Raw genomic sequence first — 22683 nt, forward strand, 5'->3', positions numbered from 1 at the left:
ACACTGAGGTCCAGCTCCGAGGGCCTTCTGGTGGTTCCCTCACTGCGAGAAGTGAAATTAAAGGGAACCAGGTGGAGGGCCTTCTTGGTAGTGGCACCAGCCATCCAGTCAGACGTCAAAGATATAAATCATTACAGTGGTACCTCTGTTTAAGATCAGTCCCGTTTAAGAACGACTCGGTTTACGAACTCTGCAAAACTGGAAGTAGTGTCCCGGTTTGCAAACTTTACCTCAGTCTAAGAACGGAACCCGAACGGTGAAAGGACAGTGGCAGCGGGAGGCCTCATTAGGGAAAGCGCGCCTCAGTTTAAGAATGGTTTTGGTTTAAGAACGGACTTCCGGAACGGGTTAAGTTCGTAAACCGAGGTACCACTGTATACAATACAACCTTCCATAGACTTCTGAAGGCAGCCCTGTCTCAGGAAACTTTTAAAGTCAGATGTTCTGCTGTGATTTTGTATATTCTGCTGGAAACTGCCCAGAGTGGCTGGAGCAACCCCTGTCAGATGGGTGGTGTACAAAAAATAATTACTACTACTACTACATGTCCCATCATCCCTCAGCAAATCCTTTGCTGACTGGGACTGATGAGAGTTGAAGTCCAAAAATATCTGGAGTTCCTTAGGTTTTCCACCCATCAGTAGCTAAGTGGATTTCAGCAGCATATGAACAACAGGATTCAATACGACCTTAACAGATTGGAGAAATGGGCCCAAGCTCACAAAATGAATTTCAACAGGGACAAATGTAAGGTTCCACATTTAGGCATGAATAACCAGATGCGCAAATATAGGATGGAGGACACCTGGCTTGCCAGTAGTACAGGTGAAAAGGATTCAGGGGTCGTAATAGACCACAAGCTTAACAGGAGTCAACAGGGTGAGGCAGCAGTAAAAAAGGCTAATGCTATTCTAGGTGGCATCAGAGGAAGTCATAGTGCTGCTTTAGACTGCATTGGTCAGACCAAAACTGGAATATTGTGTATCCATATCCCCAACAGCAGAGCTCAAGCTGGCTTAAGAACAACAACAAAAATACACAATAAAAAGTTGAGTAAAGGTAGCCAACAAAAAACAATTTCATTAAGACACACTCCAGCACTTTAAAAATTATTAATTTAAAAACTGAACACACTTATGCCCCAAAGGCTTTTGGAGGCAAACAGCAGGTTTGGTGTGCACCGGTTTTCTAAAAATTTTTTTAAAGAAACCCTAGGTGCCTTAATTTTTTGTTTAATATCAGGGATAAATGCTACCTACAATCGCCTTCCCTTATCTTCCTGCTTCTGTTGCTTCCATGATTTATCACTCATGATCTCTGTGCTAAAGCAACTACAACCTGGCAGGCAGGGAATCCCATTTCCACACAAAACAAGCCCATGTTCAGTTGCACATCACATATGAATTGCAAAAATGCAACAGCGTTTCCCCCGCAATTTTGTCGCTGCATGCAGTTTATTCTGGTTTTGCCGTTCACCAGAATGGCCCCTCATTCAGTTGGTGGCATCCGTCTGTCTCTGGAGACAATGGAGGGGTGCAACCTTTGGGGGTGAGGTCAAACTGTTAGAAGGTTTCAGCGCCTGTTGTGGCTGTAGATACCGATGTGGGAGAGACATGCTTTGTTGCAGCCAGGGCAGATGAAAGGCCTAGCTGCAACAAGGCATGTCTCACTCAGTTAACGCTCAGGATTTGGAGATCTCTGCAAACATTGCCCACACATTTCCAAAACTATCATGAGAGCTAGAAATTTGCTTTTTCTTCGTTTCCAAGCTAAGGCAGAGATTCCCAGGGAGTTGGATTGTGCATCTGCTAACATGACCAGAGCTTTCCCCACCACCCAGCATTCCCAAGGGAATTGAGGCCCCTGCAGCCCCCATCATGATTTTCACTGGGAGCTCTATAGCGGTCGTATACCAAGACACCCCCAAAGTAGACTGAGTGTGGCAGAAGCGCTGCCCTTACCTGCGGTTGCAAGACGACTTTGAGGGGGACTGTTACTCTCTGCCCCGAACCGCTCACCACCTGGGCTTGCTGTACGGAGGACACACCCAACGTCCCTTGCTGGCCAGAGGTGGGTGGGGGCTGCTGCAGAAGCTGGATCTTCTGGGTCCCAGGCTGGCCGCCGAGTTGCTGCTGTCCGGGCTGCTGAACTTGGAGCTGGATGGTGACCACCTTGGCTGGCTGCCCTGGTGCGCCCTTGGCCTGGCTCAGGGCCGCCAACTGGTTGCCCTGGAGTACAATCTTGCCCGGCAGGCTGCCCAGAACCACGTGGCGCTGCCCTGGGGCTCCTCCACCCGCCGGGGGCTGCTGGAGGACCAAGGTGATGCGTTTCGACTCTCCCTGTAGGGAAGAAAAGGGGATTCAAGAGCCATAAAAACATCTCAGCACCTAATACATTAAGAAGCTGCCACTCCCATTATGGAGCATTACTCCAATATACCATTACAGTGGCAAGATTGTTATATACACAAAGACGGAAAGATACAGCTCTACCCACTAGATGGACCCACAGTCCGATTCTCAGTATAAGGCAGATTCCTATGTTCCCCACACTTGACCTAGAGGCTCCCAAATTCCTGGTGATCCACTAGCCTAAGAGCCAGTGATCCAGAATAAGGATATAAAGGAACTGCCCCATATTGTTCCATCATCGGTCAATCTTATGCGGTGCTGTTTGAACAGCTCCTCTCTTGGGGAAACCTCTCTCAAGGGTAGCAGTTCCCTCTAGGCGAAGGGTCATAACTGCCTGTAGATCTCTTCCATTTATTTATTGTATTCATCCTTCTTCTTGAAGGAGTTCAAGGCAGCATACATGGTTCTCCCTTCCTCATTTAATCCCGCAACCACCCTGTGAGGTAGGTTAGACCTGTGTTTCTCAAACTTGGGTCCTCCAGCTGTTGTTGGACTACAACCCCCATCATGGTCCTGCTAGCTAGGGATGTTGGGAGTTGTAGTCTAACAACAGCTGGAGGCCAGAGTTTGAGAAACACCGGGTTAAGCTGAGAGGTGGGAACTGGCCCAAGGTCACCCAGGGGGCTTCGTGGCCGAGTGCGGATTCAAACCCTGGTCTCCCAGGTCCTAGTCTAACCGCGCCGTGCTGCCTAGATCAGTGTCCCACTCGAGCCGGTCGCCCCAACGCACACAGCCGCTTTCTGCTTGCTCACCTGTGCTGGAGTAGAGGTCAGAGTGACGGCAGGCTTGAGGGGCGTGGCTCCAGTGCTGCCCCCCGGCTGGCTCTTGATGGGCTGGAGCACCAGCTGCTTGACAGGCCGGCCAGGCTGCACCAGGCGGTGGAGTGTGGCTGGGGCCCCCGCTCCAGGGGACATTTTGGTGGCCAGCACCGCGTTGCCCGAGACGATGGAGACCCCTGGCCGCAGTGGGGTGCCTGTCAGCACCTTGGCGAAGGTCACTTTGCCCCCGTTGGCAGCCCCGATGGGCTGGGCTTGGATCTGGGCCACGTGGGCCCCTGTCACTGAGCTGCCTGCTGGCGCCTTCAAAATGACAATCTTCGGGGCCGGAGGTGGGGCCGCCGTGACAGCGGCGCCTTGCTGCCCTCCGGCAGATGAAGACGGCACTGCAACTGTCGTGGTGGTGGCAGAGGAGACGCCCATGAAGGGGTTGCCCTGGCTGAGGACTTCCTGGTCCTGGGGGGCCTGCAGGAGCCCCGGCTGATCCTGCTGCGGCAGTTCAGGCACAGCCTCGGGCTGTGTGTCCGAGAGGGGAAGGGCCTGCGGCTGGGGAGGCTCCGGCTGTGCAGGGGCCGGCTGCTCTTTGGCGCCCCCTGCTAGGGAGTCCAAGGCACCGCCCGGCAGCCCCAGGGCCTCCTCAATGGGGTCTGGGGCCCCCTGGTTGAAGCTCTCATCAGTCAATGAGTCCAGGCCGAACAGGTTGGGGTCATCGAAGAGGTCCATTATGGGGTCAGCCATGGCAGAAGAGAGAGGTTCGGCTGCTGGCTAAGGGAGGGGGCTGTCCAGAGGGGCCCCTCCCCAACTGCAGCGGTCCAAGGGTCACAATCAGGTGGGGTTGAGCCTCATGAAGCAAGAACAAGGTGGTCTAGAGCTGGCTGGAAAGGAGGAAAGTGTAGGGCTTTAAGTAAGAAGCAACACAGCAGATTTCAATATTCTAGAATGCCCAAAGGCCACTAACAAAATACAGCTTTTTACACCTGTTCCAGTCCCAGAACCTTCTCTGCTTTGTTCTCCCCCCCCCCCATTAAACACACAGCAGCTCTATGAGATTACATTTCAGTAGCACCCATCAGTAGAAGCACACACCTCTCTATGTCCCCCAACCCCGCCTATCGCTCTTCCCATCTCCTCTTCCAAGTTCGAAAATTCATAGGAACTGGAAGTATCTGGTTAGTTCATTTAGAAAGGAGCAAAAAACAGGAAAATCTAACTCTTAAAACCACCAGGCATGCATAGAGAGGAGATAAGCCAAGCGTTTGCACGGGCCACGTCTGAGCATTGCCCTCCTTAGGAATATGCAACAAACCATGACCTTCCAGAACCCCAGGGCTCAAATGCTCAATGGTATGGCCCGCTGCTTTACATGCAGAAGGTCCCATGTTCAATTTCTGCTATCTCCCATTAAGAAAAGGCCCCTGTTTGAAACCCTAGAAAGCCACTGTCAGTCCATGGGCACAATATTGGGCTAGAGGTGGGAACAGAAGAGCCTGTTGGATCAGGCCAGCAGCCCGTCTAGCCCAGCATCCTGTTCTCACAGTGACCAAGCAGATACGCCAAAGGGAAGCCTGCAAACAGGACCTGAGCTCAAGAGCACAACATTACTCTCCCCTCTCGTGGTTTCCAGCAACTGGTCTTCAGAACATTGCTGCCTCTAACAAGGGAGGCAGAACATAGCTAGCAGTTGGGATAAGGTAGCTTCCTATGTTTCTTTTACTTGGAACTCCTTTTTAATAAGATGTGCAGATGATTTAACACCATCTGTACACACAGGAGAGTGGCCATTTCCAATTCAACAACAGACCCCCAGAAGGCGGCTACAGACTTTCAATCATCTGATGCACAACTCAATGGCTTCTCCCGTCTATCAACAGGCACCATCTTAAAGGCCAACCATTCGTTTTTGCTACAGCATATCTGGGCACTTTATCTGGTAAAGATTGAGACATCGAGCGGCAGCATCGAGAGCACGTGTAAATGAGCCAACAGCTCAAATTAAGCATATTGGGTCCAATGCTAGCCCTACTGAAGTTAATAGATATGACTAACTTAAATTCATTCATTTCATTGGGTCTCCTCTGAGTTGGACTTAGTTGGGAGACAAGCTTGGAACATTTAAAGTGGTGGAGAACTTGCATAAGGATCTAAGCCAGGCATGTCAAACCTGCGGCCCTCCAGATGTTTTGGCCTACAACTCCCATGATCCCTAGCTAGCAGGACCAGTGGTTGGAGAAGATGGGAATTGTAGTCCAAAACATCTGGAGGGCCGCAGGTTTGACATGCCTGATTTCTAAGCCATGGACAGGGGCCTGTGCCCCCCCCCCGGCGTTGCTGGACTCAAACTCACATCAGTCCCAGCCAACATGGACAACGGTGAGGAGCGATGAGATCTGCCTCTAAAGGACCACAGGTTTCCCAATGCTGATCTAACTAGAGAAACTAACAACCTATTGTTGAGAACAGTGCAGGGAATTCTTCAGAAAGAATTAGAGAGTACCATAGGAAGTGCTTACACAAAAAGGACTCAAGAGCTTTGGTCCAACTGGCCCACTTCTGGCAGTGACTCCCTAGGGCAGGGTTGACGAAGCTGTGGCCCACCGGGAAATGCTGGGCTATAACCCCTTGGACACTGGTCAACAGAAGTTGGGAGTCCCAAGAACATCTGGAGGACCACAGGCTACCCACCCCTGGTTTAGACCACAGAAGTAGCAGCTGAGTCCATATCATTGGTCTGGAGATACCAGATTGACCCATGGATCTTCTGCATTCAAATGATGTGCTCCACCATAGAGCTATGACCTCCAGTTTCCTAGAGTGGATTTGAGGGGGGGGGTCAGTTACTCAGTTTATGCAATGGCTTCTCATTGGGATCACTGAAACCAGAAAGGCTTGGAAATCTACAGCAAGCGTCATCATTTAGCAGTCAGCTGAAGGCTTTCAGGGCTACACGTCAACACGATGCCCTCCAAACAGAGCCATGTTCATCATTGGAATTCCTGCCTAATTTGCACTGAGAATATGCTACACACGATTTTTCAAAAATAATAACAAATCACCCAACGCAGAACAGAAATAAAGCATTTGTTTCAAGCGCCCAAGCACAAAGAAGGGCAGAGAAGAGTTTTGGAATAATCACGTTTGTCTTCCAGGATAGAAAGCGCTGCCTAGAGTGCCCTTAGGGGAAGGAGTGTAGCTCAGTGGCGGAGCAGGTCCAATCAGCAGCCTCCTCAGGCAGGGCTGGGAAAATACTCCTCTTTGACACACTGCAGAGCTGCCAGTCAGTGGAAACAGCGCTGAGCTAGAAGAACCATTTTTTTGACTCAATATAAAGCAATTTCCTGTTGTTGTTGTTGTTATATGAAATAATTAATTTTTTCAGCTGTCCTTGTCCTTTGTAAAAACCAAAGCACACTCTTCTGTAAGTGTTCTCCCAGAATAACAAAGTGAAGCATGGAAAAATTGCTAACAGGTCTAGGAATCAAAGGACTCACAGTCTCCCAGCAGTCCAGTATATATTTTCATATGCAGAGAATTCTTTTACATGGGAAGGCACTAAAAATTCAAGCCCTGCCCCCCCAATGTGCCCTCTCCACCACATCCATCTGCAAAATTAGCACTGCTACAGGTCAGGTGCCACTCATTCTGCAGTTGTAAAAAATTGATCTTTTGGTGTGGCAGCACCTGAACTTTGGAACTCCCCGCCTGTGGACATCAGGCAAGGCGCCTTTGCTGAAAACATTTTCATTTCTGCAAACCTATCCGGACGTGTGAATGTTGATGGGTTCTGATCTCTTTCTAGTTTACTGACAATGTTAATTGGTTTTAAACTTTCAGTGGTGGTTTTATTATTTCTTGCAAAAAGCTTTAGAGGTTTTACTGCAATCAAGTGGTATATAAATGTTGCTAAATAAATGTACAGTAGTACCTCTTGTTGCAAACGCCTCTGGTTGCGCACGCTCTGGGGTGCGAGCTCCGCTAACCCGGAAGCAGCTGATCCTGGTTGAGAACTTTGCCCCAGGATGTGAGCGGAAATCGTGCGCGCAGCGGGAAACACCATTAGAGAAAGCGCACCTCATGTTACGAGCGATTTCCAGTTATGAATGGACCTCCAGAACGGATTCCGTTCGTAACCAGAGGTACCACTGTATGTTCTAAAGTGCAAAGCCCAGCAATTCCCCCACCCCCAAAACCATGCATATATTATTTCTGACATATGAATGGGTCCTAGGAGAAAAGATTGTGTGAAGAAGGACAATTAACAGGTTCTTCTCTTAAAATCATTATTAATAGTTAGCAACAATGCACTCTCTACCCCGAGCAGTTAGTGGAGGAGAAATTTGCCTCTCCAGGGATGTCTATACCTCTTGCCAAAGTGACTACACCCCCTCCAGGGAAATGAGAGCAGGACTTTGAGGCAGCTTTGCACCATCCTCCTTGTGGAGAGAATGTGTTCCTGTTCTTAGAACAAGTGTGGACGAGCCTGATGACAGCTGCAGAAACATCACTACTTCCAGGGAAATATTATCTACAGATTTTCCCTTACAAGGATTGCCAAAAAGCACCATATATTCTAAAAATCCCAAAGCGAGATGCAAAAAAATGCAACATTAAGGTATATTCCAAACTGCCCTATGATCCTTGGATGAAGGGCGGTATAGAAATTAAATAAACACAATAAAACTTTTTTTAAAAAAAACCCAAATAAGAGTTTCAGAAAAAACAGGATTATAGAAATAAAAATTTAGCAACAACAGGGCCACGTCTTATGGGCCTGGCAAAATGAGATGCATCTTTAAAAATTGCTTCTGAAGCAACTGGTGGATGATGGTCTGCGAGTGGCACAATTTCTGGTGAGGAGGAGCAGGATGCAAAAATAAAGCGAAGAAGTTGTGGTTGCTTCTGTGCACAGCAGGTTATTCCAGGGTTAAACTCAAAGCCAAAACGTGTTTCTCTGTATCCGATCTTTAACAAGTAGGGTTGGGTTTTGTTTTGTTTTTAATTAGCCAGAATGCATTGTAATGATTCTCTGCAAATTTGGAATCTTTTCACCTTTCTCCTTACTAGTTCCAATGACAAAAGAGTTGCTTGCACATCACCTATGGGTGCCCTTCAAGACAGGTGGGTGCCATGGAGCCCCCTCCAGAGGTGGGGAAACCTCCATGAACCCTGAGCATCAGCTATGCCTGCTGAGGCTGATGGGAGCCTGGAGCCTGACCACCTTTGGAGAGACACAGTTGGAGATCCTGCTCAAAAAGATAGGAATGTCAATTGACCAGTCAGTAAAGGTGTATCATCTGCCTTTCATATGACCAATGAGCTGATTTAATTTGCATATTATCAAAAAAGAAAGAAAGAAAGAAGAGGTTTTGTAAGGGTGTGGGGAGAAATGCAAGAAGGAAATCTGAGGATGCACAACACCTAAAAGTTAGCAAGTCATTGTCAGGAGGAAGTACTCTTTTCTGTGTTCCATTGCTCGTACCCTAGGCCAGGTGTAGCTAAACTCTGGCCCTCTAGATGCTAACAGACTCCAACTCCCATCAGAGTCAAGGGGAAGGGAGTTCTAGTTCAGTAGCAACCACCCCTGACCCTTCCAGAAAACACAACTGGACAAAAACAGCCTCAAGAGAAAAAACAAAACAGAACAAGTGGGCCTTTTAACTTGCAACAATGAATTTCCACTCCCCCTGCTTTCCTTGACTGTTTTACTGATTTAAACAGCCTCCACTAAAACAACATCCATCCCCTTCCCCCCCCCTTGCACACCCTTTTTCTTGGGGGTGAGCATCCTTGTATCCCCCTTCCTATCCTCCTCACACCCCTCTAGTTATTTCCAGGGCTTTCTCCCATCGCTTCGCATCTGCCAACAAACAAACCCAATTTTGGACCCCTGCACACCTCTGAACTGAATCTCCTGGCCTCCCAACGCTTCCAGCCCTTCTCTCCCCCTGCTTAGCTAGCCTCACACCAGGGCCCCTTCCTCTCCCTCCAGCCCACCTGGCGGTTGTTTCTCCTCCATCCATTTGCACCCACCTGCCCCAACATCCTCCCTCCACCCAGCCTGGGCTTATCCTTCCTCCCCCAAAGCCTTGCCCTCCGCCTGTCTGCACACCTCTGCCTTCCCAACCCCCTAATGCACCCCATTCTCTGCACACTGCAACCTGGCATGCCTCCCCCCCCTTTCCATCCCCACGGAGCTCCCTGCCTCGTTAACCTCCAAACCCACCAGCCATGAACCCCAACACCTCTTGAACCCACCATTTTTCTGCAGCGCCGGCGTTCCTTCCGCCCGGCAGCCCCTGCCAAGCCACCCCTCCCTTTACAAGCCCCACACCAGTGCCCCCCTTTACCTCCCCATCCGAATGCCAGCTCCCTCCTTTGCATCCTTCCACCTTAACCCCCAAACCTGCAAGCCCCAGTCCTCCCCAACCCCCAACCCCGCCTCCCTGCTGGCTCCAGTTTCGCTGTCGTCCCCAAGCCACCCCACCCCGCTTACCTCCTGCTACCCACAATCCCCCTCCTTTCCCTCCCCTCCTCGCTGGAAGCTGCCTTTCCACCCCCAAGGTCTCCCCATCCGATGCCGGATCCTACCCAGCCCCAGAGCAGCGGCACCAGCTCCTCCCCCAAACCTCCGGCATCTCCTTCCGTGTGCAGGGAGGGAGGGAGGGAGGGAGGGAGGGGGAGCCAGCCGCTCTCTCTTCCCACTCCCCCCTTCAGTTCCCCCCACCTTTCAGCTAGCCAGACATAGAGTGCCAGCCAGCCTCTTTCCTCTGCTTCACTGCAGAGAGAAAGAGGGGCTGCCCCCCTCCCCTGTCACTGCTCATTTGCATCCCTGCATCTCATGTGTGTCTTTGGAGGGGCAGAAATACATCCCATCGGCTCAGCCGAGCTTTCTGATATAATGCACAAACGAATGGCACAAAAATGACACATTGCCCCCCCCCAATTTCTATGTGCATGCATATACACTCAAAAACACCTATCATAGGCCTGTGCATACAAACATAGGTGCATTTATCCTGGCTGCTTTCTCTCCCACCCAAAACCACTGGGGTATCCATTTTCAAAGGTGGGGAGCCTCACCACACCAGTACTTACGTGCACTGTGATTATTCAGCGGCACCCTTTAATAATAATAATAATAATAATAATTCCCCACCCACTTGGCTGCATTGCATGCATTATGTACACCGTTTCGTGGGCTCAAAAAGTAATTAAAATAATTTTAACTGGTCACTTGTATGAGTGGCTGATTGATCTCACTAATTTTGCTTATCAGTAAAGGCAACCATTCTGAAGCAAGAAACTTACTTTTTTAAAAAAACAACAACAACCAAGTCTACAACCAATGATGCATGCAGGCTAGAGACATCACCTAAGAAGAAGCATTCCTTCCTCCCTGACGGAAAAGAGACAATAACTCTAACCGCAGTTTCATTAAGCGCTTTTATTAAAAACTCTCCCCTCCGTAACTTTTCTCCATTTAATAGGGGACTCTCTTGGCCGATTCAACTGAAATATGAAAAACTGCCACCCGTATCAGTCGTAGGAATGAAAAACTACTCCTTCAACACACCCAATGATTCAAGTCTCACCTCAGCAACAAAGTCATCCGACAGCTTTTAGCTGTCCTCAAATAATACGGTAATAATAATAATAATAATAATAATAATAATAATAATAATAATAATAATAATTTATTATTTATACCCCGCCCATCTGGCTGGGTTTCCCCAGCCACTCTGGGCGGCTTCCAGAAGGATATTAAAATACAATAATCTATTAAACATTAAAAGCTTCCCTAAACAGGGCTGCCTTCAGATGTCTTCTAAAAGTCTTAGCCTAGCAACTTTTGCAAGGTGCAAACACAACTGGCCTACCTTGCAGGGATACAGTACTGTCAGGATTACAGATGCAGTAGCGACAAAATGCTCTGAACGATCTAACAGTGTTCTATATTGGGGTGGCTAATCTATGGTGCTGGACGAGACTCTTGAGAGTCCCATGGACTGCAAGAAGATCAAACCTATCCATTCTGAAGGAAATCAGCCCTGAGTGCTCACTGGAAGGACAGATCCTGAAGCTGAGGCTCCAATACTTTGGCCACCTCATGAGAAGAGAAGACTCCCTGGAAACGTTGGGAAAGATGGAGGGCACTAGGAGAAGGGGATGACAGAGGACGAGATGGTTGGACAGTGTTCTCGAAGCTACGAACATGAGTTTGACCAAACTGCGGGAGGCAGTGGAAGACAGAAGTGCCTGGCGTGCTATGGTCCATGGGGTCACGAAGAGTCAGACACGACTAAACAACAAACAAATCTGTGGCCCACCAGGTATTGTTAGGCCCCAACCTACCCAACTTTGGGAAGGTGGGGCAAGGGCTCAGGCAACATCCCAGATCCTTCCCACCTTGAAGGAAGCGCAAGGTCTCCGGGAGGGTCCTAGAGCCCTTCTTCCCAAAGTCCTGTGAGAGCTTGCCTGGCTGTGGGAAGGAGGACGCTAGGACCCTGCCACAGCCCTCACGCCACTTTCCCAGCTGTCTTACTCTGCTTTTGAAGACCCTGAGATGCTACCACAGCCCTAGTACCACCAGATCCAATACATGCATGCATGGGTGTGAATAAATAAATAGACATTTATTTATTTCCTCCCCCTGCTCAAAGCTGCAATTTAGTAAGTTAAATAAGCATAAGACGCGAGCTATCTGTAGTATTTTTGGTGCCTGTTCAAACTGGGTTTTTTTTGTTTTGTTAGGTAAGCTCACCCAGACGTGTAAATTTTATCATGCACATTTGTTTTTAAAATCTGTTGATTTTATCTATATTCATAATTTTATTCTGCCTATTTCAAGCAAGCTTTTGTAACACAAGCAGGATTTGAAATATGAGCATTGGCATCAATTATTAAGATAAACAGGTTAAAATGGATGTATTGGATGTTATACATGAAATCTGCAGCATTTAAGGGTAAATATGGAAAGCATGGCGGGGATGGGAAGTCAACGGATAAAGAAATTTATGGTCTACATCAAAATCTGTAAAGGTTTTTTTGGGGGGTGAAAAATAAATTTATAATATAAATAAACAAGCAAGCATTTTATACCGTTTTGTGTAAACTGCTTATGAGGTTTTTAAAAATTAAGTGGTACACAAATCTTACTAAATAAATATGTTTGGAGCCATCCCCCTGCCTGTTGGGTTGCATACCACCCCCTCGAAATAAAAAAAGAAAGATGGGTAGATCATTGCCAGTTGTTTTATGCTGGGAGTACATTGCAGCCTCTAAGGAGTTGGTCATGTCTGCACTAGACAGGGTGGCCAACTCCTAAGAGTGCGATCAACTCACAGAGTTAAAAACTGGCAGTGATCTACCTTTGGGGGTTCAGGTCAAAGTTGTTAGTTGTTGAGGAGGTAAAATGTAGAGCTTTTTTTAAGGGAAGCCACAGTTATTCAGCTTATTGGGGGGGGAGCCAATGATCTACCAGTGATCTACCACAGACGTCCAGTGATCTAACGGCCTGCACTAGAGGAACACAGCTAGAAAGATACCTGTGGGATAAATTCACTTTTAGTCACAGACACATAAGTCAAAGGATCTGGGAAAGGCATGCGTCCATGTTTTCTCCCTCACTACCTGGACACGGTTTGGTTAAATCTGTGATGAAAATGTAACTTGTGAACAGTGATAATATGCATTACCTGCGCCAAAGTTAAAGCACTTTAAAATGCACCTCTGATTGGGGAGAAAGTGGCTTATTCCAGCATGAGCTTGCATATAGAGTTGTTAATTAGTTTCCCCCACTTAAATCAATGAACTCAAAAGGTGCCTAGTGTCAAATGGATTAGGCCCGTTCCCCTCAAGGAGAGACAGAGAGCTCTCTGCCTTGTGACAGACTAAAACACAACTTGTCCTCTGGAATCTGGCCTACTAGCCACAATAGCCATTAAAATGTCAATGTTTCAAAAGCTCTGATCACCAGATGCTGAGGATTAGCAGGAAGGGATAGATATTCCCATCACGCCCTGCTCCTGAACCTCCCGGTGGCATCTAGCTGGCCACTGCCAGCAGACATCGAGTAACAGCCGCCCTTGATGGTCCAGCAGTTTGAACTCACTTGGTGATTAGCCAAATCCAGTTCAAAGCTCAGCTTCCTTTGACACTTGGCTATCACCAGGTCACAGGACACGGATCCTTCAGAATGTGGCCTGAAAACACTGCAACTTCATTGAAGTAGGATAGAAGATGCAGATTAATTCTAGGTTCCGATGGGTCCAGTGCTTGCATGCAGACCAGGCACATGCAGGACGTGAACCATTTCCTAATCCATTTTCGTCAACTTTTCCAAGTCAACTCTGTGCGGTGGGATAAAGAAAGCGGGCACCAGAAGCGAGGGGGGTGGGTGTGTTTCATTCCATCTTAATCTCAAAGAGAGAGGGTGGGAGGGGAGGAGTTGGATGACCTTGAAAACAATCCTTGGGTTACAAGGCATGCCTGCTGAGCGGAGGATGCAAACTAGGACTCTAATCCAGTGTGAAATTCTGCAAAACCAGGCGTGGTAGTTATGCCAGGCTACAATCCCACACAGGAAGCGTATCACTTCTCTAAGGGGAAGAGAAACGGCTCTGAAGTCCGATCGCAGCTTAGAATGCAACACACAGGTGCCCCTCACTCACTTTCTTCTGTGTTTTAAAAACTTCACCTTATTCCTTTCATTCCTACTACCAAGCAAACATGGCGCAAGTCGCCTCCCCCCACCTCAATTTGCTCTATATTGCTACATCAGCATCTTTGCCCCTGAATCTAAAGAGGAAGACTGTGACTGGCCTCATTTCTTTCCCCTGCTTTGGAGAAGAAAAGGGGACAAACAATGAAAGACATCAACAGCTCTACTCACACACGTTTGCAAGAACAAAACCCCACTTTAAAAATTACCCTAGCATTTTGAAGGCAATTGTGTTCCCCATTCTCTCTCCACCAACATTTTAAATCGCTGCTTCCCATTTTAGGCTATTTAGCAAAGATTGATGCTGCTAATATTAGTATTAAGGGGCTGCAGTGAGCCAGCATAATTCCTTCAAGCAGCCATTATATGAGACCCACCCCCGCAAGCTACCTATTTGCAGAGGGCTCCCGGGTGTAAATGTGCAGGAAACTTAAAGTCCCACTAGGATGGGCCAGAGATTTTGCCACGCACCCACAATTTCTTGTCAGAAATTACTGCTGGCATTAACTTTGTTTTGGCAAAATCCTTGGTATGTGCAGAAGAAGTTCATGGACTTTTAAGCGATATTCCTGCGGTGCAAGGATGAACAGATGGACAATGAAAGTGGATCCCGTGAGCCCTTATAGTTGCCAAGAGACTTACACTTACACAAGGCTAGGAAAATAAAGCACCCATCATCCAATACTTAATTGCCCTTTCGATGCTTAACCATGTGTCTTACAAATGCAAAGCTTGTTTGGCTATCTATTTGGACATATAATGCTTGTGTTAATATATATTTAAGTCAAGAAAAAGTACTGTATATATGTGTCGGTGTGTGGGTAACTTTATATCTGAAGGAAGGCCAATTTACTGCCAGCAGTGTGACACAAAATGACACCTTTTTTACCCATGTAAAATACTTTATTCAAAGTATGTCGATCGCAATGTGATGGAGTTTACTGCACTGTGCTCCCAAGAACTACCTTGCTGACGGATCACTGTGAAGAGAAGCAGAAAGCTAGCTCAGCGACCCTCCTGCAAAACTATATGCTACCTATCAGGGAACAACACAAAATAGCTCATCGCTGACCCTGTCTACAATTAGTACAGGAGCAAACCCCCTCACAAGTTTTTCACAGAAATGACAGATCGGTGCTCCTTTTATCCTCTGATCCCACTTTGCACTTATGCAAACTGACACTAGGTAGGCCAGGCAAGTGGCTTATTTGCAAGCCCACATTAATACGGCCCGCTTTCCTTCCAGCAAACCAAGAAAGCAAGAAGATGCCCTTTAGCTCCTGCTCAGTTCGGGAAGGGCAAGGCGGGCCACCTATTCCAGCCCCCTGCCCCTAAGGCAGGAGCAACTTTGTCACATGCCAGTCACCTTGTTCAACACTTATTCATTGCATTTATATCCTGCCCTTTCTCCCAAAGAAGTGGCAATGCAGTGAACACATCACAGTGGGAATACGACAAATGAACCCCTTCCTCTTTTCAGACTTCAAGAGCAGTAGCCTTTCAGGAGAGCATGGAAACTGACAGTGTGCACACAGCTACCGTGTTTCTCATATTATAAGTCATGTCTTATAATCTTTTTTTCTCAAGAAAATAAGCCTATGGCTTATTTTCGGGGGGTGTCTTATTATTTTTTTAAAAAATTACAGTATGGTACCTCCCCTGTCCGGCGCCCGGAACTGGCTGCTGCTGCGCTGCTGGGCGCGTTGTCGGCGCTTCAGCAGGGCACGCTGCTGGGTCCCGCCGGGTCGGGGCTTCACGCGGCGCGCGCTGAGGCTCTTGCCGGATCCCGGCTCGGAGCAGCGTGCGCTGTGGCTCTTGCTGCGTCCCGCCGCCGGGTTGGGCCTTGGAGCAGCGCCAGCGCCAAGCGCCAACCCAGTGGCGGGACCGGCGGGACCTGCAGCGCACGCGACAGGAAGAGGAGGGACCAGCGAGTGGCAGCCGCGGCGGCCAATGAAGGCTTGGCCGGGTGTTTTTTGTCATTGTAGCTGCGTCCCGCTGCATCCCTCCTCTTCCTGTCGCGGCTCGGCGCCCGGAACTGGCTGCTGCTGCGCGCGTTGTCGGCGCTTCAGCAGGGCACGCTGCTGGGTCCCGCCGGGTCGGGTCTCCACGCGGCGCGCGCTGAGGCTCTTGCCGGGTCTCGCCGCCGGGTCGGGGCTCGGAGCAGCGCGCGCTGCGGCTCTTGCTGCGTCCCACCGCCGGGTCGGGGCTTGGAGCAGCACGCACTGCGGCTCTTGCCAGTCCCGCCGCCGGGTCAGCGCTTGGCGCGGTGCATGCTGCTGGACATTTTGGAGGGGCAGCAGCAGCCGGTTCCGGGCGCTGACAGGCATCTTCCTCTTCCATGGCGCCATCCAGACCTGCTCCCACCACTACAGCTTATTTTTGGGGTATGTCTTATATTTCTTCAACTCAGGAAAATCCTGCCATGGCTTATTTTGTAGGAATGACTTAAAATATGAGAAACACGGTAACACTCCACAACCAGCTGTGTCCATGGCTCCACCTACACTGTCTCTGCAGAGATATGCACAGCGGGAACTTGGGGAGCTTCACAGCCATGGGAAGCTGTGTTACGGAGAGTCAGACCACTAGATCCATCTAGCTTCGTACTGTACTGTCCACAATGACCAGCAGCAATCTTCCAGGATTTCGGAAAGAGTCCTCTCCCTGGAGATGCTGGGTACTGAACCTGGGACTTTCAGCATCCAAAACAGGCTGTCAACCAACTTCCAGAACTCCTGTCCCTCATTGCTCTCAATGCCCAGTCACTGTACCTCTCCAAGCAGACAAACAGTAACCATATTGCAGAGATTAAGCATCCTCCTCCCCCTTGCCTTGCGCTCTCCTTCTGGACGGTTGTCTGGACTGGGCCCAGGAGAAGAGGACAAGCAAAAAGAGCAGCGGCCACAACAGCAAGGAGGTGGTGTGCCCAGCTGGAACATTTCATCCAAATATTAACAACAATAATGTAATTATTATTTATACTCCACCCATCTGGCTGGGTTGCCCTAGCCACTCTGGGCAGCTTCCAACACATATAAAAACATAATAAAACACCAAATATTAAGAACTTCCTGATACAGGGCTGTCTTCAGGTGTCTTCTACAAGTTGTATAGTTATTTATTTCCTTGACATCTGACGCGAGGCCATTTCAAAGGGTGGGTGCCATTGCCCAGAAGGCCCTCTGCCTGGTTCCCTGTAACTTCACTTCTCGCAGTGAGGGAACCATTAGAAGGCCCTCGGAGCTGGACCTCAGGGTCTGGGCTGAACAATGGGCTTGGAGATGCTCCTTCAGTTATACCGGCCCAAGGCCATTTAGGGCTTTATAGGTCAGCACCAACACTCTACACTGTGCTTGGAAACATACTGGGAAGTCCACCAAACAGGAAGCCAGCATTGGCTGGAACTTGCAATCCCCAAACCAGGACTGGGGAACCATTGGACTGCCAGATGCTGGACTAAATCTCTCATCATCCCTGACCATTGGCTGTGCTGGCTGGGACTGATCTGAGTTGTAGTCTAGCAACATCCAGAGAGGACCAGGTTCCCCACCCTGGTTTAAGGTCATGGGAGCTCAAAACAGCACATCTTTGTGGGAGACATATTAGGATAGTCCTCACTCAAAGCCTGATGAATCCTGGTTGGTGTTTCTGGAGGCGTTGGGGATTTCCTGCTGGCATGACTGGGGGCCTTTTTGAAGTTGCAGTGGGTAAATGTCCCAGGTACTTGATGCCCTTTGCTTGCCTACAAAAGCCCAGTTGGTTCCCCAGTTGGAAATAAAATATCAGGGACTATTAGAGCACGTGGAAAAGACCAAATGACAACTCTGATGAATGATGGGCTAAAGCTCGCCACCTCTCCCCTTACGAACCAAACCAGACCCTGTCTTCCCCATCTGAGGTCCTCTCAGTGGGCCCTCTCAGAAGAAAATCTGGATGGTGGAAACACAAGACCAGGCCATTTCAGCGGTGGCTCTCAACTTAAGGAATGCTCTGGCCAGGGTGGCATGCTAGGCACCATCACTAGCTACTTCTAGGCACCAGGGGAAAACTTTTTTTTTCAGCCAAGCTTTTGGTCTTTAACGTTTTGACACTGTAGCCTCTTTCAGTGGGTGGGGTTTGTTAAGACTGCTTTTTATGTATCTCAAGATTTTTAACTTTTAGTTTATTTTTAGCTTTGCATTATTTTAATTGTTACATTCCATTATACTGTACTGATATTAGCTTTGAACTTAAATTAAGTTTTAAAAAAATGACAAATAAGTCCAATAAATAATAATTTTAAGGGGGTTGGGGGCAACATGTGGCCCTCAAGATGTTGTCAGACTAAAATTCCCATTAGCATGGCCAGTGGAATCAGGGAAGATGGGAGCTGCAGCCTTGCAACATTGGGAAGGGGCACAGGTTCCCCATCCCTGCCCTATACCACCCATGGCAGATACCTGCCCAATTGTTGCAACATTCTCTGGTTTCTCCATTATGTAGAAGCCAATGCCATCCACAGACCAACCCATCTCAAAGAGCAGAAGCACCATTACCAGTCATTGGCTGCAGAGAGAAAGCGAGGTTTTCAAAACATTACAAGCTGGCTGAGGGAGAAAATGTGTATAGTAGGATGCCCAGGATTGACTGACCTCTGGTGTCAATCTGGACCTCTGGGTGTCATATGGAAGAGGGTAAAAGGCTGTTTTCTGCTGCTCCAGAGAAGCGGACACAGAGCAATGGATTCGAGCTACAAAGAAGAAGATTCCACCTAAACATTAGGAAGAACTTCTTGACAGTAAGAGCTGTTCAACAGTGGAACTTGCTGCCAAGGATTGTGGTGGAGTCTCCTTCTTTGGAGGTCTTTAAGCGGAGGCTTGACAGCCATCTGTCACGAATGCTTTGATGGTGTTTCCTGCTTGGCAGGGGGGTTGGACTGGATGGCCCTTGTGGTCTCTTCCAACTCTATGATTCTATGCTTCTATGGTGAGTCTCTAGGACTGCCAATAAAAAAAAATTATCCCCTTCCCCCAAATTAAAAAGCACCGTACATGAATGCCAAGTGTACATTTTCCTCATCCCAGCTTATGCACACCTTTAGACAGTACAATATATTCCACCCACCCAGACATCTCATGTTAATTGTTCCATAACAACAACCACTCCCCGGCTCCCTAACAACTAGAGCAGATTATAATCCTTATTTCACCATATGCAGTAAGACTGGGGGCAGGGCAAAGGGATGCATCCTTTCACCATTTTTCAAACCATACTAACTCTCAGAACATGAGAGTGGAAGTCAAAAGAAGAAGAAGAAGAGTTTGGATTTGATATCCCGCTTTATTACTACCTGAAGGAGTCTCAAAGTGGCTAACATTCTCCTTTCCCTTCCTCCCCCACAACAAAGCCTCTGTGATGTGAAGCGGGGCTGAGATACTTCAAAGAAGTGTGACTAGCCCAAGGTCACCCAGCAGCTGCATGTGGAGGAGTGGAGACAGAACCCGGTTCCCCAGATTACAGTCTACCGCTCTTAACCACTACACCACACTGGCCAGATAAAGCGCTGGCATTAAGCGACCAAATATGCATTCATACATATTATGGGAATAAGTTAAATAAGTTAAATAGGGATGTAATCTTATACCCGCTTACTTGGGACTAAGCCCCACTCAAATTGGGACTTGCTTTTGAAGAGTCATGTACTAGATTACACTGAAATCACTTATCAGAATTCTTGAAACTGAAAAGGCCATTCTCAGCTGAAATCATTGTTCAGTTCCACTACTTCCTGTTTCCCTCCACAAACCATCTTTGACAATGTGGGCTGATCAATATTAGCTCAACCCTCAAACACATCCAAAGGCTTGAAGCCTTCCTAGTTGCCCTTTCCCCAACACACATTTTCTTCCTTCCCTATTGTAAGCTACACTTACCCGAGAGTAAATCCCATTGATTCCAACAGAATTTACTTCCAAGTAATACCGGTAAGGTAGGTTTGCGGCCACCTTCTAAAGAGGAGGGGGGAAGAGAAAGAAACATAGATCAACAAGACTAGAAATATATCAGGCATTCAGCTACTTGTGTGCCTAACAAATCAAATGTTGATTCTCAGGAACCTTGAAAATGTTTCCAAGTCTGCATGGGGCAAGAGACTAAAACATCTGATGAACGCTACAGAAAATCTCCCCTCCACACCCACAGTCTCAGGACTGTGGTTTAACTCTCAATACATCAGAATATTTCCCTAAACAATCTGTGAACTACAGATCACACCTCTTCCTTCCCAATCACTGGTCCAAACAACACAATAAAACACACTTTCACATGTCCCACCCTAGGATTATCTATCTGTCTGAGAGAAATGGTGAAAAAAAATTAACTGCATGCAAAAAAATTAGCTGCATGCAAATCATTCCAGCCCACCTCTTTGCCATTTCTTTCACTATCCTCACTTCCACTCTCCAAAGAAACAAACTGTTAGGAAAAAAGCCTTTGCATCAACAATTGTAAATAAACATTGAAGCAACAGGAGAAAGGAGTGAATGGGCAAATTCTTCCTAGCATAGGTGGAAACTGACTAGACCAGGCATCCCCAAACTTTGGCCTTCCAGATGTTTTGGACTACAATTCCCATCATCCCTGACCACTGGTCCTCTTACCTAGGGATCATGGGAGTTGTAGGCCAAAACATTTGGAGGGCTGCAGTTTGGGGATGCCTGGACTAGACTCTCCTCTGACCTTGTCAGTATCACCAGAAAACAGAGGAGACACTGGTCTCCTCCTATACTTTCGTGATAAAACATACGAAAGCCATTCCCAGATGTAGATGTGTATAAATGAAAAAAGATGCCGTGTGGAAGGCTGAAATTTCTGTCTGTGAGAACAAATCCATTGGCAAATCCTCTCGCACACAAATGCCTAGTAAGCTGACAAGCACTTGAAGATCTACTTTCTCACCTGGCCACTCATCCATTTCAAAACCCGACATTTAAAGCCTTTCCCACGTGCAAGCTCTAAAACGTCTGAACTACCAAGTTACATCCTGCTCCAAGATGGGCAGCCATACAAATATACAATAAAACCATGTAAGAAACTGGTCCCCAAATGCACACTCGGGTTCCAGGTGCATCTGGAGCGGACAATGTTGAAGACTGCTGCTGTTCTGTAGTACGTACATCAGGGAAACCAAACTCCATGGGGCAACACGGGACTCACTTCCTCCTACGACCATGCCCGCATGCCCTCTTCCCACCCCATCACAACTTCTGCACGGAGGAACCCACACGCGCAAAAGGCCCATGAAGTGCAGAAGAGCCATCCCCTCTGCGCACAGGTTGCTCCCGATGCTCAGAGCAAACGTCCACCGAAATTCCCTTTCCTTGATGCAACATCCACCCACCACCCAGATCTCGGCCTCCTCCTTTTTCTCCCCAAATCCAGCTCCCTTCTTTTCATCCAAGAGCCCCCAAGACGCGGATCAATCCACCTCCTTTTCCTCTCCTCCTCTAAGGCAGCCTGTGTGCAAGGGCTTTAGCAGGGGAACAGGGGTGCAATCCTTCCTTCGAACCTTTACTAGAAACCGGATGGCGGTGAAAACACACACGAAATAAAAGAGCCAACAGGGACGGGGGAGAGAGAAATGCACGAGAGAATGTGACATGGATTTTGGGGGGGGGTGGAGGGAGGAAATGCACCCAAGCAGCCTTTTCTTCCTTCCCCCTCTGCAAAAGCTGGGTTTGGCTTCTCCCTCCCACCTTTCCCATTAAGCGAACCCCAGAGGGCGGAAAGCGAAGGGCCCTCCCCCTCCCTTCAGAAATGGTCCCTCTCACTCGCCGTAGGAGAGCGGCGGCGGCGGTGAGGGAGGGGGAGGGGAGCGTCCCCGCATCGGGCCTGCATCGTGAGGAGGGCCATCCCATAATAATCCTTCCCCTCCCTCCTCCTCCCCCCGCGCTCGTGCGGGTTTGTGAAGAGAAAGAGGAAAAGGCCTTTTTATATATGAAAAAATAATAGCACCTCTTACCTGAGGGCCTCTTCTCCCCCTGGTCCCCTCCCTCCCTCCCCCCACGCGGACTCACCCTCTAAGGAGCCACTTCTCCCGCCCCCCTCCCCTCTCCTAAGGAGAGAGAAGAGAGAACAAGGCAGCCGAGCATGGACGGTGCAACTTAACTTCTCTCGGGGGCCCTCCAAGCCACGCCCACCGCTCCTCCGCCAGGCTACGGCCGCTGCCGAAGGACTCGGGAGGCCTGGGGGCGGGGTCAGGCAGCAGGTTAGGTTGAGAGAACCTTCCAGGAAGTCAGTCTCTCTCCCTCTCTCCGGAATGGGGCGGGGGAGGGGGAGAAGGGAAGCGGGAGCGGGGGAAGTGGGCCTCCGGGCTCGTGGAGAGGCTGTCTAAGGAAGTCGCCTGATTTATTCCGTGCCACCAATACAAATAAAAGTAATATATTGTTGAAAGGGTGTTGTTTTTAGACCATGGGAGCCTGTGGAGAGGTGGCAATATCATCTTGCCGCGCCCCGAGCCTCGGCAGACAGGCAATGCGTAGGGCGCCTATATGGGGAAGCCATCTTGGGAGGGATGGAGAGGCGTGAGGGGCCAGATATGTGGCCCCATTGCAAAAGCAGCCTTGCTTGTTATATATGCATACGCTTTTGCCCTTTATTTGTTTGCCTTTTACAACAGTCCTGCAAGGCATGCCACTGTGGTTAGTTTCCCATTTCACAGAGGAGGAAAGCAGAGCCTGAGCAGTTTGGGACGCGGAACAGATTTCACACCTGTCTGGTCCATTTTCCATCTCTTGGTCCA

At 48.7% G+C, this 22683-nt stretch overlaps 1 protein-coding gene across 3 annotated transcripts in view; it reads right to left on the minus strand.

Moving 5' to 3' along the window:
• The window catches only part of CHD8 (chromodomain helicase DNA binding protein 8), a 64208-nt gene extending 42106 nt beyond the window's left edge, over positions 1-22102 (minus strand). For 2 of the 3 annotated variants that reach the window (XM_035134710.3, XM_035134708.3), the window contains exons 1-3: positions 21959-22102; positions 3164-4062; positions 1962-2339 (exon numbers count right to left, since the gene is read on the minus strand). In XM_035134710.3, the coding sequence (XP_034990601.3) occupies positions 1962-2339; positions 3164-3925 (1140 nt within the window). In that variant the 5' untranslated portion in view covers positions 3926-4062; positions 21959-22102. Of the gene's footprint in view, positions 1-1961; positions 2340-3163; positions 4063-21903 lie in introns of all 3 variants that reach the window. The other variant, XM_035134709.3, reaches the window with a different exon arrangement.
• Positions 22103-22683: the final 581 nt, after the last annotated feature.

This window comes from Zootoca vivipara, chromosome 12 (genome assembly GCF_965207765.1).
Source record: "Zootoca vivipara chromosome 12, rZooViv2.hap1.1, whole genome shotgun sequence".
NCBI classification, from domain to species: domain Eukaryota; kingdom Metazoa; phylum Chordata; class Lepidosauria; order Squamata; family Lacertidae; genus Zootoca; species Zootoca vivipara.